General features: G+C 42.2%; 1 protein-coding gene across 1 annotated transcript in view; it reads left to right on the top strand.

Moving 5' to 3' along the window:
- The window catches only part of YPEL2 (yippee like 2), a 40230-nt gene that overhangs the window by 22006 nt on the left and 2103 nt on the right, over positions 1 to 16121 (top strand). Inside the window, exons 2-3 of the mRNA XM_037494935.2 lie at positions 13040 to 13083; positions 14042 to 14150. Coding sequence (XP_037350832.1) covers positions 13040 to 13083; positions 14042 to 14150 — 153 coding nt within the window. The remainder of the gene's footprint in view (positions 1 to 13039; positions 13084 to 14041; positions 14151 to 16121) is intronic.

The raw sequence follows: 16121 nt of genomic DNA, 5'->3' as shown, positions 1-16121 counted from the left end.
TCGCCAACATTAGTTGTTGCTAGTTTTTTTTTAATATGTGCCATTCTCACTGGTGTGAGATGGTATCTCATTGTAGTTTTGATTTGCATTTCCCTGATTGCAAGTGATGTTGAACATTTTTTCATATGCCTGGTGGCCATTCGTATTTCCTCTTCGGAGAAGTTTCTTTTTAGCTCTTCTGCCCATTTTTTGACTGTATTGTTTTTTTTTTGTTTTGTTTTTGTTGAGTCTTATCAGCTCTTTGTAGATTTTTGTGATCAGTCCTTTATCATTAGCGTTGGGTGCAAAAATTTTCTTCCAGTCGGTGGGGTTTCTTTTTGTTTTGTTTATTGTCTCTTTTGCTGTGCAGAAGCTCTTTAATTTAATGTAGTCCCAGCTGTTGATCTTTGCCTTCACTATCACTGCTTTGGGTGATGCGTCTGTAAAGATGTTTTTGAGGTACATGTCATGTAGTGTTTCACCTATATTTCCTTCTATATATTTTATGGTTTCAGGTCTTATATCTAGTTCATTAATCCATTTTGAGTTGGTTTTTGTGCTTGGTATGAGGTAGTAGTCAAGCTTCATTCTTTTGCATGTAGCGACCCAGTTTTCCCAGCACCATTTATTGAACAAACTTTCTTTGTTCCAGTGCATATTCTTTGCTCCTTTGTCAAAGATTAGTTGACCATAGATCTGTGGGTTTATTTCTGAGTTTTCTATTCAGTTCCATTGGTCCATGTATCTTTTCTTGTTCTAGTACCATGCAGTTTTGATTATTATGGCTTTGTAGTATAGTTTGAAATCTGGGACAGTGATGCCTCCATTCCCTTCTTTTTTTTTCAGGAGGGTTTTGGCTATTCGGGGTTTTTGGTGGCTCCATTTTTTTTCTTTTTTAAAGATTTACTTATTTATGCATACAAGAACTGGGGGGCAGGCCAGAAGTGTGGAGGGTGAGAGGATTCACCAGAGACAGAGTGGGGAGCAGAACAGGTGGACTGACTGAAATACACGGCTGAGGAGAGCAGTTGGTGAGACAGGAAATGTCTGCTGCGCCATGTGGGTAGCTCCCTGGTGGGGGATCCTACTAGTGCTGCAGTGACTGCTGATAACTTCATAGTGCTGAGACTTTACCCTTTGCACCACCAGGGAGGCCCTGTTAGGCCACTTTCTTAAAGAAAGTCACTTGGACACCACTCTTTTACCACATTTTCGTTCTCCCTTATATTGGATTCACATTGCCTGGGTCTTTGTCATGCACTGGTTAACCTTGGTTATCTCATAACCACTCTTTGTCTCACTTTCCTTATCTGTAAAAGGAGGATGATGATTGCGCCTACCTCATAGATTGCTGAAAGGATGAAATTACTTATTTTAGAACACTTTGAATCCTGCCTGGCTTATAATACATACTCTTTAATACCTGTGAATTTATTGTTCTTTCACATTTTCCAAATTTATTTTAATGAGCCACCTCAATCTTATAAACTCTCCAATTTCAATATAGTGATAGCTTGTTAGAAAATATTTCAAAAGTTGGGCCTCCCCTGGTGGTGCACTGGTTGAGCGCCGTGCTGTGAAGCTGTCTGTGCAGCCTCTGCAATGCTGGTTCCATCCCGGCCAGCCTGCAAGGATCCCACATGGCGCTGCAGACCTCTCCTGTTGCGCCCGCTGCTCTCCTCAGCAGTGTATTTCGTCAGTCTGCCTGTTCTGTTCCCCGCTCTGTCTCTGGTGAATCCTCTCACCCTTCCACGCATCTTGTCTATACCCCAGTTCTTGTATAAATAAATATATCTTAAAAGAAAAAGAAAAAAAACTATTTTGAAAGTAATCCCCACTATAATGTGTGATTTTAATCTTGGAGGGAAACTTTTTCTGGTCATTTGCCTGGACTGGTTGCAGGGGAGGACTTAACTTGAAAATCTATAGTTGTCAGCATGGTTGCCCACTGACTTGAGACATCCTTTGTAGAGTAAGGACACTTACATTCGCCAGTGCCCCTGGAGGGCCTTGGGATCAGAAGTGTAAATTAAAATATAAAGCCAGCAGTTGGTATTGTTCTTCCTTGGTATATTAATTTGCATTATCTTTTTAACTTTAGCTTTATCTTCTAGTTATCTTTTTAACTTTAAACATAGTGAATTGTTTTCTGACACCTGATGGTTGTTTTTTTTTTTTAAAGATTTATTTTATTTATACAAGAGCTGGGATACAGGCCAGAGGTGCGGAAGGGTGAGAGGATTCACCAGAGACACAGCAGGGAACAGAACAGGCAGACTGACTGAAATACACCACTGAGGGGAGCAGTGGGTATGCCAGGAGAGGTCTGCCACACCATGTGGGTATCTCGCCAGCCAGCCGGGATTGAACCTGCACCACAGAGGCTGCAGACAGCTTCACAGCGCTACGCTAAACTGCCTGTGCCACCAGGGGAGGCCCTGACGCCTGATGGTTTTGAGGGGAATTTCGAGCTCCATTGTTTCATCCCCCCTTAAAGTTTTGGCTCTATATTTGAACTGCTAAGGCCCCAGCTATGACTGACTGACTGCTCTTATGTCCTGGTTTCACTACTTCCAGTCTCTAATTCAGAGTCTAGCTTCCTGAGCATGCCTAAAGGTAGTGACACCCAGTCTTTCTTCCATAGAAGATAGGGCTTGTCTGATTATGGGCATGCCATGTCCTTTATGCTTCTGGAGAATACATATTTTCCATGCTTCCCTCACTCTGTGGAGAACAAGGAGGGAATGTAGTATGTTGAGAGCTGACAGCATCTGTTTTCCCACTGGCTGCCTGTTTACATTGGCATCTGCCGTTCTAACTCTGTGCCACAGACTAGAGAGCTTTATCCTGCTCTTGGTTCAGCAGAGAACAACCACACAGCCCCAAGCCACAGTGGAGTCCTCTAGGACAGCTAGGAAGGGGTGGGAGAAGACCTGTGGGGGTCTGTAATTATAAGGAGACTTGGGAAAGAATCTGGGGAAGCTTTGGTAGAACAACCCAGCCCTGCCAGACTAGTTATGCAACTCCCATTTTAAATCCTGGTTCTGTGGTGGTGTGAAAGGAAACAAACATTTATTAAATACTTTTTATGAGCCGAAGCATGGGGCTTTATGAACACAACATTTCTTTAATAGACCGTCCCTCTGTAACAGGGCTTTATGGAATAGGCATGTTTCTCCCTTTTATAAATGGGACCCTGAACTCAGAAAGATAAAGCAACTTGCCCAAGGTTACGAACAGCCCTAATAAGGACTGTTACACCTTAGTAAGGGCTGGGCCCAAGTCCTGCCTACCTCTGAATCCTGTGTCCTTTCCACTGAACAACAGGCAGACATCACACCATGGGGAGCAGACCTTGCAGAATCTTACTCTATTCTATTCACCAAGTCTATTCCCGAAAGCAGCTGGTATGAAAGGACTGATCATTAAGAAGCTTAGGTCCCAGAATTTTCCCCTTTCAGCAAATGTGGCACCCAGACCCCTCACCACTTTTTTGTTTTTGCTGTTCCTTAGTTCCTTGCATGAGTGTGTGCTCCCATGCCCTTGGAATTTTATGACTCCACACAGCAGATATTTCCTCCTTAGAGCCAGTCCATTCCCTGCCCCTCCCTCCATCTGTTTAGGGAATGTGAGAGTGAATTTGAAATAGACCATCCTCACAGCTATGGGAGGAGGGCTGTCAGAGTCCGCCTCTGCCCCCAGGCAGCACACATCTTTTCACCCATCTCAAGGTATATCAATGGATCTGTAAAAACTTTCTGTGAACTATAAGCATATAAAAATGGCTTTGTTTTTTTCCCTAGTCTTTCCTGGTGACATGTATCCTGGTTTGGAAGTCCCACAGACTCAGGAGGAAATGGACTTAGATGGAAATAAGAGAGACTTAGGTTAATTATAGGGAAGAATTTCCTGACTCTATGGGATTTCCAAATAAGATAGAAGAAGTCCCCTTTAATCTTCTTCCCTCTCAGCTAAATAGTCTGTTTCTTTAAGTTACATTCAGTTTCTAATTCTGGAAGTTTTCATCATCTTCATTGTTCCTTATTATCACCCTTCCCACTTTCTCCATATGCTTCCTCAAGGGTAGAAACCCAAACAGAATCCAGTATGCTTGTGTTTCAGCTCTTTGGAATGAATCCTGTGGCTTACTTTGACCCTAAACAGAAAACTCCACCAGGTCTAACAAGGGATAGAGAAAAGAAAGAGAAAGGAAAGGGGACTGATCTGATCCTTCTGTCCAGTGTCAAATCTGTTGAGGCATTTAGCCAGTACCCCAAAGGAAGGGGTTTTACTAATCCTTGTCCATAGCTCTATCTAGCACTTGTGCTACTTTCTCATTGAGCTCCCTGAAGGTACTTTAGAAATCATTACAACCATCCTCTATGGTAGATAGTGGTGTCTTGAGCACATCCATAGAGACAGAAAGTAGAATTGTGGTTATTAGGGGAATGGGTAGGGGAAATGGAAGGTGAATAATAAAGATAAGAGGTTTCTTTTGGGTGTGAAACATTAGATAGGGTTTTGGTTGTACAACCTTGTGAATATACCAAGACCCATAGAACAGTATGCTTAAAAGGTGGTTTTTATGGTAATGCAAGCTACACTTTGATTTTCAAAAAACTCTATACCAGTAAGTTTGTTATAAGATAGCCTTGAGGTAAACAGGGGTGATCTGGGTTCTTCTGTCCTTACCTGCACGCTTAAGAACACAGGACAAGACCTAAAAGCGGACATGCAGAGAGAAATAAAAAAAAAAAAGTTAATATACAAGGGGACTAAAAGGAAAGAGTAAAAAGAAATGGAGGAAGAGGGAGATATTAATTGGCAAGCACTTGACTAGATGCCATCTGTCCTATTAGCAGCACTATCTAAGCTGAGACCAGGGTGTGAGCTGATGCCAGAAAAGCAAGAGAACAGGCATAGTCTTTCAAACACAAACTGGCCACTTAGCTCCACCTGTACTTCCTGGCAGTGCTCCTCTCTTTAGGAAGTCAGGTTCATGGCATGCTGGGATTTTTAGTCTTCTGTGCATGAGATCGCATCAGTAAGATGCGATCTTTCTGATCATCTCATCACCCCCACAGGGGTGGGGGTGGAGTCCATTGACGGCATTAATCGTTGGCTTGGAGTTTGCTCCTCACTGTTCTTCTGACAGATTATTTTACAGCTGTATGATAAAAGCAAATTCTAAAAACAATGACTCTCCCTGACACACACACCCACACACAGGCGCACGCTGTCTCTCTCTCTTTCTATATATGTATAGTATAATATATATAATGTATATGTATCATCATATATATGTATAATATATAGAATGCTTTGAAGTTTATGAAGTACTTTTTCACATATGGTATCTATTTCTGATACAAATACGGTATGTGTAAATACTGTTTTATTGTACCCATTTTACAGATTAGGAAATTGAGTCTCAGAGGTTATTAACTTGAGTTAGTAAACTAGTTAGTTATATGTCAAAGCCAGGACTCAAACTCTGATAGTCTGCCTCTTTGGAACCCATGTAATTTACATGGGTAAATAATCTCTGGATACTCAAGACCAACACATACATAGAGGCCCAGTTATGGGTTCTGTCACTCTAGCAGAGGAAGCCAAAGTCACCAAAGCAAATAATTCTCCTAAGGTGAAGTAGCTGGTCAATTGAAGTTGTAAAACCAGGACTTGCTTCTGAATTGCTGATGCCAGCACTATATCCTCTTATCCTGTGCAGATATGCAAGGGTTTGTCTAGCTCGCAGGTGTCTGTTGGCAGGTTCTGTGACCCTCATCTCTCTGTGCAATTTCTGAGACACACCCAAATTGATTATGGTTGACCACCCCAGTGTCAGGGGCGGGGGGGGGGGCCTGAATTTGAAAGGCTCTGCCTGAGTCTCTTCAAATGAGCAAGATTCCAAGGTGAAGACTGTCCCTGTCATCGAGGTGAAGGAATTCATATAGTTCCTCTGTTGCTACTTCCCCACCCTGAAGTATTCATTTTTCAGTGGTCTTCCTTTTAAAAGGAATTGCTGCCTTCCAGACTTTCAAAGGGGCCAGAAATCAGTGGTTTTGGCTACTAAACAGGAAACTCAAAGTCCTTTCTGTTCCTTTGAGCTGGCTGGAAGGGCTGGGTCTGGAACTATTACATTAAAGGATAGAAGAAAAGTTTTGTATAATTTATAAAAAAAAATAAAAAAAAAAAAAACCCACAAAAAACCAACCCTTTCCTGGAGTCCTGAATACCAGCCTTGGTTGATACACAACATGGAAAAGAGCTGCCTTGTTGCCTGGGAGTAATGATAGCAAACAAATGTGTTCTGACAGTCTGTTTGGGATCTCCTGGTCTGAAATTCTGCTTGTTTCATTCTAATTGCTTCCTTAACTTCCTTTCAATCTCCCCACCTTCGGTACCACCCTTACTCTTGGGAGTGCCAGGCTGTGCCTGGTTACGCCAGGCTAGGCTGGACTGGGCCCCACAGGATATAGCAACCCAGCCCGGGCTATTCTTGTCTGTGTCTATTTGCAAGATGCCTGTTGTTCTCAGAGCCTGTTTTCCCCATCATAAATGTTGACTTGGCAGGGGCCCAGTGTGAAAGTTATGGTAGAGGAGCTTCCAGAGGCCTGCCCTAGGAAATCCAGCTGGTTCTGTGTGCCAGACGGAGGAAACAGGTTCCTAGACACTGTCCCTCAGGGGGCATCTGAGTAGGTATTGCCACCAAGACAACCGTGTTTGGGTTTGACACCCTTTGCAGAGTGTGAACCCGTGCCAGCTCTCTTAGAACAGGCTTGCAGGAACAACCGTGGTGGCCCTTTGAGGCACCTCTGGGCCTGGCTGGCCTCTTGCCTGGGCCATGCACCCTCCCCCACCCCTACTTCTAGGAATTCTAAGATGTGGCAGACTAGAAAAATTTACTCTTTGGCCCTGCCCTAAGCCTACCAGACCCCCCAAAATAGTCATCTCCAAACTTTTAAAATCACACACTCCTATCAGTAAAATGTGCTGCCATGTACATTGTACAAGGGAATAAAGAAAATTTTAATGATTTATATCATTTAAAAGATGAAAGGAAAACTAAATTTTATCATAGATTTGTTTTTAATCTTATTTTATTGATGGTATATGTGATTAAACATGTTCTTTAAAAAAAAAAGATTCTTGGCTTTCCACTTTCTGAAACAGCAATTCAAAGGTATGTCCTAAGGGCTGAGTACTTCATTTTAACAGTTTCTCTGGCTGAAAACTTCCTTAGAAAGGTAGAGTCAATTATAAAACATTAGCATCTTTGTGCTTATGAAAATCACAATCCCTTTTTCCAGGCCATCCATCAAATTATATAAAGGTTTTTGTTTTTTTTTTTTAAAAGATTTATTTATACAAGCACTGGGTACAGTCAGAAGCGCAGGAGGGTGAGAGAATTCACCAGAGCCAGAGCGGGGAGCAGAGCAGGCAGAAGGACCGAAGTACACTGCTGAGGGGAGCAGTGGGCGGCAGAGGAGGTCTGCGTGCCATGTGGGACCCTCGACCAGCGGCCGGGGATCGAACTGGCGCTGCAGAGGCTGTGGGCAGTTTCGCAATCCAGAGCTCAACTGCTGCGCCACCGGGGAGGCCCCTATACAAAGGTTTTTATTGAACTTTGCAGTTTGTTGATTTACAAGCTTCAAACCCCTCTGAAATTCATTGTTTGGAATATGTTTAAATAGATTAGGAAACTATTTGCAATTTTACAAATTTCTACAGTTGAATAAGTACAGTGAGTCTCCACTTATCATCATTGATAGATTCTTACAAAGAACCTTTTTAAGTGACAGGAAATATAATGAAAACAGGTCCTCAGATAATTTTCATTCAACATCCACTGGGTTATTCTTTTTTTTCTCATCAATTAAACAATCTCCATGACCTGCTGTATAGGAATACAGTGTACAGATACAGAGAATTTCAGAGAATATTCTTTGATAACATTTTATTGAACTTTATTTTTAATTTTACACATAGTAAAATGCCCCCTTAGTGTATAATCCTATGCATTTTGACAAATACAGTCTGGTAACCACTGCTACAATAGAGATAATAGAAAAGTTGTATCTCCTTTATTACCTGATTTTAGTAAAACTCTCCTCTCACTCTTAAACTTTGGCAACAACTGATCTCTTTATGCATTGCCTATTCATCCATATTGTTGTATGTATCAGTAGTTTATTCCTTTCTATTAGAGTATGATTATATGGATGTATTATTTACCAATTGAGACATTTAAATTGTTTCCAATGTGGAATGATTATGAACAGAACATCTAAAAACCACTTTCATACAGATTTTTGTGTGAATGTCAGTTTTCATTTAGCTTTGGTAAACTCTTATCCAAGGTGACTGTCCCTATCTGCAGTGTATGAGAATTCCAGCAGCTACACATTCTTGAAAGCACTTGGTTTTGTCAGCTAAAAAATATTTATAACTTATTTTAATAGGTGTGTAGAAATCTCATTGTGCTTTTAATTTGCATTTCCCCTTGTAACTCGTGATGCTGAGCATTTTTTCATGTGCCTATTTACATGTCTTGAAATCTATTGCAGTCTTTTTGCCCATTTTAAAACTCTTTAATTTAAATTTCATTTGTTTTCTTATTTCTTATCATTAAGAGTTCTTTATAAATTTTAGATACAAGACCATAGCAGATATGTGGTTTGCAGATGTTTTCTCCCAGACAATGGTTTATCTTTTCATTCTTTTAACATTCTTTTTCAGACCAAAAGTTCTAAAGTTTGATGAAGTTCATGAAGTTCTATTACGCAGTCTTCCCCCTTTCTCCTCCTCTCCATTTTATAAACTGTGTTTCTGGTGTAGTATCTAAGATACCTTTTCTAACACAGTCACAAAGACTTTCTTCTATATTTTCTTCTAAATATCATCCATCACATAATATTAAAACATTGTCTAGGGCCTCCCCGGTGGCGCAGCGGTAGAGCTCTGGGTTGCCAAGCTGCCTGTGGCCTCTGCAGCACCGGTTCAGTCCCCGGCTGCTCCCCGGCCACCAGAGGAGGGTCCCACATGGCGTGCAGACCTCTCCTGCCGACCGCTGCTCCCCTCAGCAGTGTACTTCGGTCCTTCTGCCTGCTCTGCTCCCCGCTCTGGCTCTGGTGAATTCTCTCACCCTCCCGCGCTTCTGACTGTACCCAGTGCTTGTATAAACAAAACAAACAAACAAACAAATAAATAAAAAAAAAGCCTCTATTAAAAAAACAAAACAAAACAAAACATTGTCTAATACCAGTTCTCTCCAAAGCACTAATTTCTTTGGAAAATGAGTTACATTCACATTCCCTGTTATAATGTTACCTTTACTCTGAAGGGACAGATTTAGTATGTTTATTTTTTGGAAAATATAGCGAAGTAGCACACTGCTATAATTTACTTTTTGCCACAAAGGTCAGCTAGTTTAGAATGCTTATCTTTTTGCAAAAGAAAAATATATAACTTATCTTTACATTTTATTTATTTATTTTTTTTAGAGGCATGTTTTATTTATTTATTTATTTGCCTGTTTGTTTTGTCCATACATGCACTGGGTACAGTCAGAAGCGCGGGAGGGTGAGAGAATTCACCAGAGCCAGAGCAGGCAGAAGGACCGAAGTACACTGCTGAGGGGAGCAGCGGGCAGCAGGAGAGGTCTGCGCGCCATGTGGGACCCTCCTCCGGTGGCCGGGGAGCAGCCGGGGATCGAACCAGCACCGCAGAGGCCGCGGACAGCTTCGCAACCCAGCGCTCCACCGCTGCACCACCCGGAGGCCCTATCTTTACATTTTAAAGTACTTTGCTATAAGTGAATTTTGTGGCATTCTATCCCATTACAAAAAATTGCAAGGATTGTGCTGTTTAAGGATCCTGATTTTATGTCAGCCTTATTGACATCCTGTAGCTCTAAACAACAGTATTCATGATATGCTAAAAGCAGTGGCAGAAGGGACACCATGGTCAAACCCCTCCCTATGTGCCTCTCTACACAGTAGAGCCCAGGAAAGATCCCATTGGCAATCTGTATGTTATGACTCTTTAGTTAAAAAAAAAAAAAAATTAGTAAAAAAAGATAAAATTTCTAGTATTTTTACCCTATAGTGGGGGGGGGGGATTTTCTTGTGTACCTTTTGGGCATACCACTGTCCTGGAATGTCTTACAATGCAGCCTCTCTCCATGCATTTCCAATTTCTTCCTGACTGCTAGCCGTGATCTATAAGTGCTTGAGAAATAAATGGTGACACCCTGTGTCGTCATTTTCCTCTCTGCTTTCTTCTAGAGTTTTCCTCACAGCTACTTCCTCCTAAGTACAAAACTTGAATGTCTTGATAAGTGTTTCTTAGAAGATGACAATCCCCATTATCCATAATGTAGGACCATGGATTCATAAGAGAATATGATTTTGGAACTGAAAGGGGACTTGGAGGTCAACTTGTCCAAACCCCTTATTAAAATCAAACCAAAAATAAATGAACTGGTAAATGCACAGAATGGAATATGAGTCAACGGAAGGAGCTTATGCAGCAGCATGAGTGAATCTGAGGATTATACTGCATAAAGGAAGCCAGACAAGAAGCACTACATAGACTGAATGATTTCATAGATTAAAAGTTATAGAAAATGCCAAACTATAGTGATAGTAAGCGGTTAAGCAGTAACTACCTTTGATGAGTGAAAAGAGTGTGCAGAGAAAATGGAAGGCTGGATTAAGAGAGCATGAGGAAACTTTGGGATGTGGTATATATAGTCCATAACCTTGATGGCTTCATAGGTCTGTATAGATGTCAAAACTCATCAGAAAATTGTATACAGTTGAGATTGGGACAGTTATAAAACCATCCTAAGGGGAGGAAAAGGAAATTACAGGCAATTCCTAGTGGAATACCAACTCATTGAATTAATATTTAACACATGCCTCCTGTATGCCGGATTGTTGTGCTATGTGCAGGTGATTCAGAGAGATTAAAGATTTGGCCCGTTCCGTTAGGGAGCACAGCTCAGTAAGGGAGTTAGATAATTAGATAGTTTCATTCCACTTTGTGCTAAGAAAAAGAAATTAGGAAACCAGAGGAATCCAGAACATAGGTGCCAATGGGTGCACCTTCCTGCGTAGATCAGGGAAAGCCTTACGAAAGAGAGGAGGCTGAGCCAAGCCTTAGTATTGGGCAGGGGAAGAGCCTCCCCATCAGAGGAAACTTGATGGGCAAAATTATGAAATGCAAGTTCCAGGAACTTCATGTGGTTCCACCTGACTAGGACTAGAGCAAAGGACACAGTGGAAAAGTAGCAAGTGAAGGGACTTGCTACTCGTGGTTGGTGGGTCTAGATTGTGAAGCTTTTGCTGCCATGGCTGTCCTTGGCTAAATCTAGGGTTTGTGTCACTGGAACATTGTCGCACCTAAATGCAGGTTCCAAGATTGAAGGCTAGGACACTCAGAGCATCATAGAGCTGAATGCTCATTTCTAGTCTGCGAGTTCCCATGTTACCCAAGTCCAAAGAAATGCAAGAATTGGGATTTAGGTCTGAGCAGCAGCTGGGGAAAATCTGCTTGCTCCTTGGTGCCGCACGGGGAGTGAAGGTATCTAGTGTGTTTGAATATTGGTTTCAACCAACAATGTAGCTGTTCCAGGGGCCTCCCTGGTGGCGCAGGGAGTTAAGCACTGGACTGTGAAGCAATCTGCAGGCTCTACAGCACGAGTTTGCTCCCCCATGCAGCTAGGGAGCAACCCACATGGTGCAGCAGACCTCTTCTAACTCGCCTGCTGCTCCCCTCAGCAGTATATTTCAGTCTGCCTGCCTGTTCTGTTCCCAACTCTGTGTCTGGTGAATCCTCTTACCCCCCCCCCCATCTCTGGCCTATACCCCAGCTCTTGTATGCATAAATAAATAAATCTTAAAAAAAATATATATAGCTATTCCAAAGACAGTTTTTCTATAAGTGAAGAATTTTGCCTTTTTCTCCAGCTGGCAGCCCTCATACTGAAAATCCTGTTCTTCTAACAGTGACTGCTCCATGTGTAATGACCTGTGTCCTGTCTGGTTCTCACCTACCTTTTTGGTCAACTGTTAACCAGTCACCCCCAGATTTCTGTGGTCATTGAGTAACATAGGTCATGGGAGAGTCCCCTGTTTGTTTTTAGAGTTTGGTTTTTTTTTTTTTTTTTCAGAGCAGAGTAGGATGTTTACTTCAGGGTACTACTGTCAGACCACATTAAAAATGCAGGCAGCAATGCAGAACATGGCTGATTCATGTCATTAAGACGTTTCAGTGTAACCAGAGGAGGAAAACACAGATAGGGCCCAAGTTAATGGAAGTAGATGTCAGATTGCATGGCAAGCCCTGGCTCCTGTTTCTCCTGCTCCCTGCCACCCTCCAGCCAAGGAAAGAAGCTCATATTTAAGCTAGAAGTAAAAATGGGATTACTGCTTAATAAGTATCCCTATGATTTAGAGGTCACATTGCTTACATCTCTTAAAGGGAGTTCCCATGCTCCCCTTTCAGTGGATCTACTGAAATTAGAATCTACAAAAAGTAATGAGGATCTACAAGAAGACAAGACTAGTGAGAAATGTAGGTCTGACAGTTTATTCTTATGCTGGGGATTCTTTGTTGTCTTCTGCAGAGCTGAACCAAGAGGACAAGCAAAGTGTTTGCACTAGTTTCCATGAGAAAAGCTATGGCCAGCACAGATGGCAGAAAATGAAAAGCCAATGAAAACTAATTATCTGAGATAGATAAGTTACATCAGTTGATGTGAAGAAGATTTAAATGATGTTATAGAGCTTGGCTTATATATCTTTTTTCACATGATCTGGTGAAGACAGCCCAAATGGGGGCAGGCCTGAACTCTGTAGCTCTGTTTATTTTGCCTTCTCCTCCCCCCACCAATGCCCCCATGCCATCTGCCAGCTGGACTATTAACTAGCTCACTGCACCCTTTTTGCTATGTCAATTCTGGAAGGTCATGATTATTGTCATTTAGGACTGGTTTCCTGAATGGGTGGGTGAAATGGATTTCTAACTATTGATTTGTTTTCTTACATTTCAGTCGTTCCAAGGAAGTCAAGGACGAGCATACCTCTTTAACTCAGTGTGAGTGTCTCTGAATAGAACATTTATTTGGTACACATTTTAGGGGCGGGGACCAGCAACACTCAGAGACCCTTCCCTCTCTGCCATAATATAAACACTGTGGCCCATCAGGCTTTACAACTGGTAGCCAGTTCTCTTTGGAGAGTTTGGGGGTGGGGGGCTTGCATCTTAGATAAAAGTACTATATTCATTACCCTTACAAGGAACATCAGGGACTGCAGTTGCATAAGGAAGAAGACAGAGTGTTTTGAGAAACCTCTCCATGGAGGTCTTATAACCAAATCTGAGATGTTACTGGGGAAAAAAGAAGATAAACAAGACAGCAAGATCTGCTGAAGGACCTAAGGCTAGAGGGAAGGTCCAGTGCGTGGAGTCTCCATCCCCTCCTGAAAACAATCAGGCATGACCGTCAGTTGTCCTTGGGCACATCATCTGTTACCTCTTCCTTGGGAAAGGAAGGCACAGCTCACACAGACCTGCTGAACTGTGAAGATGGAGACCTAGCATGTTCAGATTGAGATGATAATGTACACTCTGGTGTATTTGATACCCAGGGCTTGCTCAGGACAAGACTGTCATAATGTTTGAAGTATTAGGCTGCAGTCAGTCCTTAGTAAACTCTGAGGACGTGTACGATGGATTTCTCAGAGTGATTGTCAGCCTGTCGCCTCAAATCACAATTAAAAGCATTTGTAAGAAAAATACCAAGTAAATTCCCAGCCATAAAGACTATTCTCAGTAGACTTAGTGAATCAGAGCTTGCAAATCTGAAATTCACTTCACTAGAGCTATTTCCTTGCTACCTCTTGAGGGTTATTACTGTAAACGTTGCCCTTCTCTGTCTTGGCGTCACTTGAGGTAGCTGATCTCAGTTAATATTTTGCTGGAAGCTCAGCTTGAACGACTGATGGTGAACATGTGAGTAATACCCACTCTCTCTCTCTATCCCTTGGCATAGAGTTAACGTGGGCTGCGGGCCTGCAGAAGAGCGAGTGCTGCTCACAGGACTGCATGCAGTCGCAGACATTTACTGTGAAAACTGCAAAACCACTCTGGGCTGGAAATATGTAAGTACTGAGAAGTCTGGTTGGTGGAGAGAAGACCAGGAAGGCAGCCTTGAGTCAGGAGAATGCTTTCTTCTAGTTGATTCCCATGCCCTTGTGGATTGTCTCAGACCAATCTAAGACATTGAGCTCCAAGAGCAATTCCATGCTCGTCTGCTGCCACTCATTCTTCTCTTTCTACTGATATTCCCTGCTTCCTCCTCTTCCTTCACACTCACTCCTAAGATGCACAAACATGTACCCCTGCCTTTAATTTAACAAACCGCCACCACCGAAACAATAAATAATAGCATAACATTTCTTGACAGCTTACTGTGTTCAGCCATACGTTATTTTACTCACGCTCCATGTCTTCTCTAGCGGGTAGTTATTTATTTAATCCTTATTTTATGCATGAGGAAACTGGGGTTTCAGGAGGTGAATGGTATACCAATGCCATCTAGCCATTATATAGCCAAACCAGGATAGAAATCCAGGTGGTACTAATCTGCTTTTGGGCTTTGGAGAGAGAGCAGTCTTTTGCCAGGGTGAGAGGAGGGATATACATCCACTGGAAAGCAAACCTGAATTGTGTTGTTATTGGCAGACCTTCCTCACTTTTGTGTGTGCCTATGTGTACATAGCACACAGTTCTTTCCTCTACCCTCCTGTCATTATAGTGATGTCGAAAATATCTTGTCTTGGGTGGGGGCAGTTTATTCATGCAAAGTGCCTCAAATTCCCTGTCTTGTCAGTTGCCTTTAGCTAGCTTTGGAAGGAGCTGGAGGAGTAGTCAAAACTGCCCACAGAGTGATAAGGATGTGTCATTGTAGGTAACAAGCTAATTGTAACAAATGCATCACTCCAGAATTTTGATACTGGGGGAGGTTGTGTGTATGTGGGAGCAGGGTGTGCATGGGAAATCTCCATATCTTCTGGCCCTTTTTGCTGTGAACCTAAAACTGCTCTAAAAATATGAAATCTATTTAAGAAAGGATGTTGAGTAAAAAAAAGATGATGTGTTGAATAAAGGAAGACAAAGCCCAAGTATGGTTCCATTTAAATTTTGGAAAAATGTGCAAATCTTAAGTCCTGCAGGTGGTCTGCAGTGGAGCAGCACTGAATTTAGATTCCATTTTTCACATTTCCCTTAGAAAGTTTAGGATGAGAAAGAAAACATAAGACAATGTGTTTTGTGATGCCAGCAGGGTTCAGACACAGCTTCCTCTGGCTGCCTTGGTTATTTCCTTCTGGGTAAAACTGGCCTTTCTGCTCTTGTAACAGCCACTGGCCCCCTCTGGGTCCTCCTGGGTGCCAGAGTTCTGCTTTTGTTTATCCAGAAATGGACTGCCCCTTCTTTCTTTCTCTACCTCTTGGTTATCTTTTGCCATGGTTTTGCTTCTTACTGGTAAAACTCTTTTGGCAAAGTATTATTCAGAGCTCTTTTGCTGGATACAGAAGTGAGGGAGAGCTAGTCCTTGCCCTCAGGGTGTTTACAGTCATGATACCAGGGAGAAAAGATGCAAGTAAATAGATAAAAGAGCTGGGCAACTATGGAGACATGAACCGAACACTAGAGAAACATCCCCAAATCCTTACTGATCACCTCTCATATGCCAGGCCAAGTGCTCCCTTCTCATTCCGTTATTTCTTCTGATCCTCACTGTAAACCTGAAGTAGGTATAATTGTTTCAGTTTCGTTAAATGATTAAATGGAAAGTGCTGCTTCTGATGTCGAGAAGCAATAGAAGTGGCGTTCAATCTGGGTTGTTTCTTTAGACTCAAGGGTCACTGCTCTGTCCTTTGGAGTCAAGCTGTGACATATTGCAAGTGTCCTGTGACTTGGGAGCTATTGGATTTTTCCCCCTCTGCCTTTTTAATATTTTCTTATTTCCCTTACTTTCCTTGTCACCCCCACCCCCTTCCCTGCCCTGAACATACTAGTGTAGAATAACAGAAGGTCTTATTCCTGAACCACATTCCTCTGTTCTCTCT

This window comes from Talpa occidentalis, unplaced genomic scaffold (assembly GCF_014898055.3).
Source record: "Talpa occidentalis isolate TD23 unplaced genomic scaffold, MPIMG_talOcc4v2.1 talOcc4.7, whole genome shotgun sequence".
Classification (NCBI taxonomy): Eukaryota; Metazoa; Chordata; class Mammalia; order Eulipotyphla; family Talpidae; genus Talpa; species Talpa occidentalis.
The sequence above is the reverse complement of the archived record's forward strand: the minus strand, read 5'-3'. Positions and strand labels throughout refer to the sequence as shown.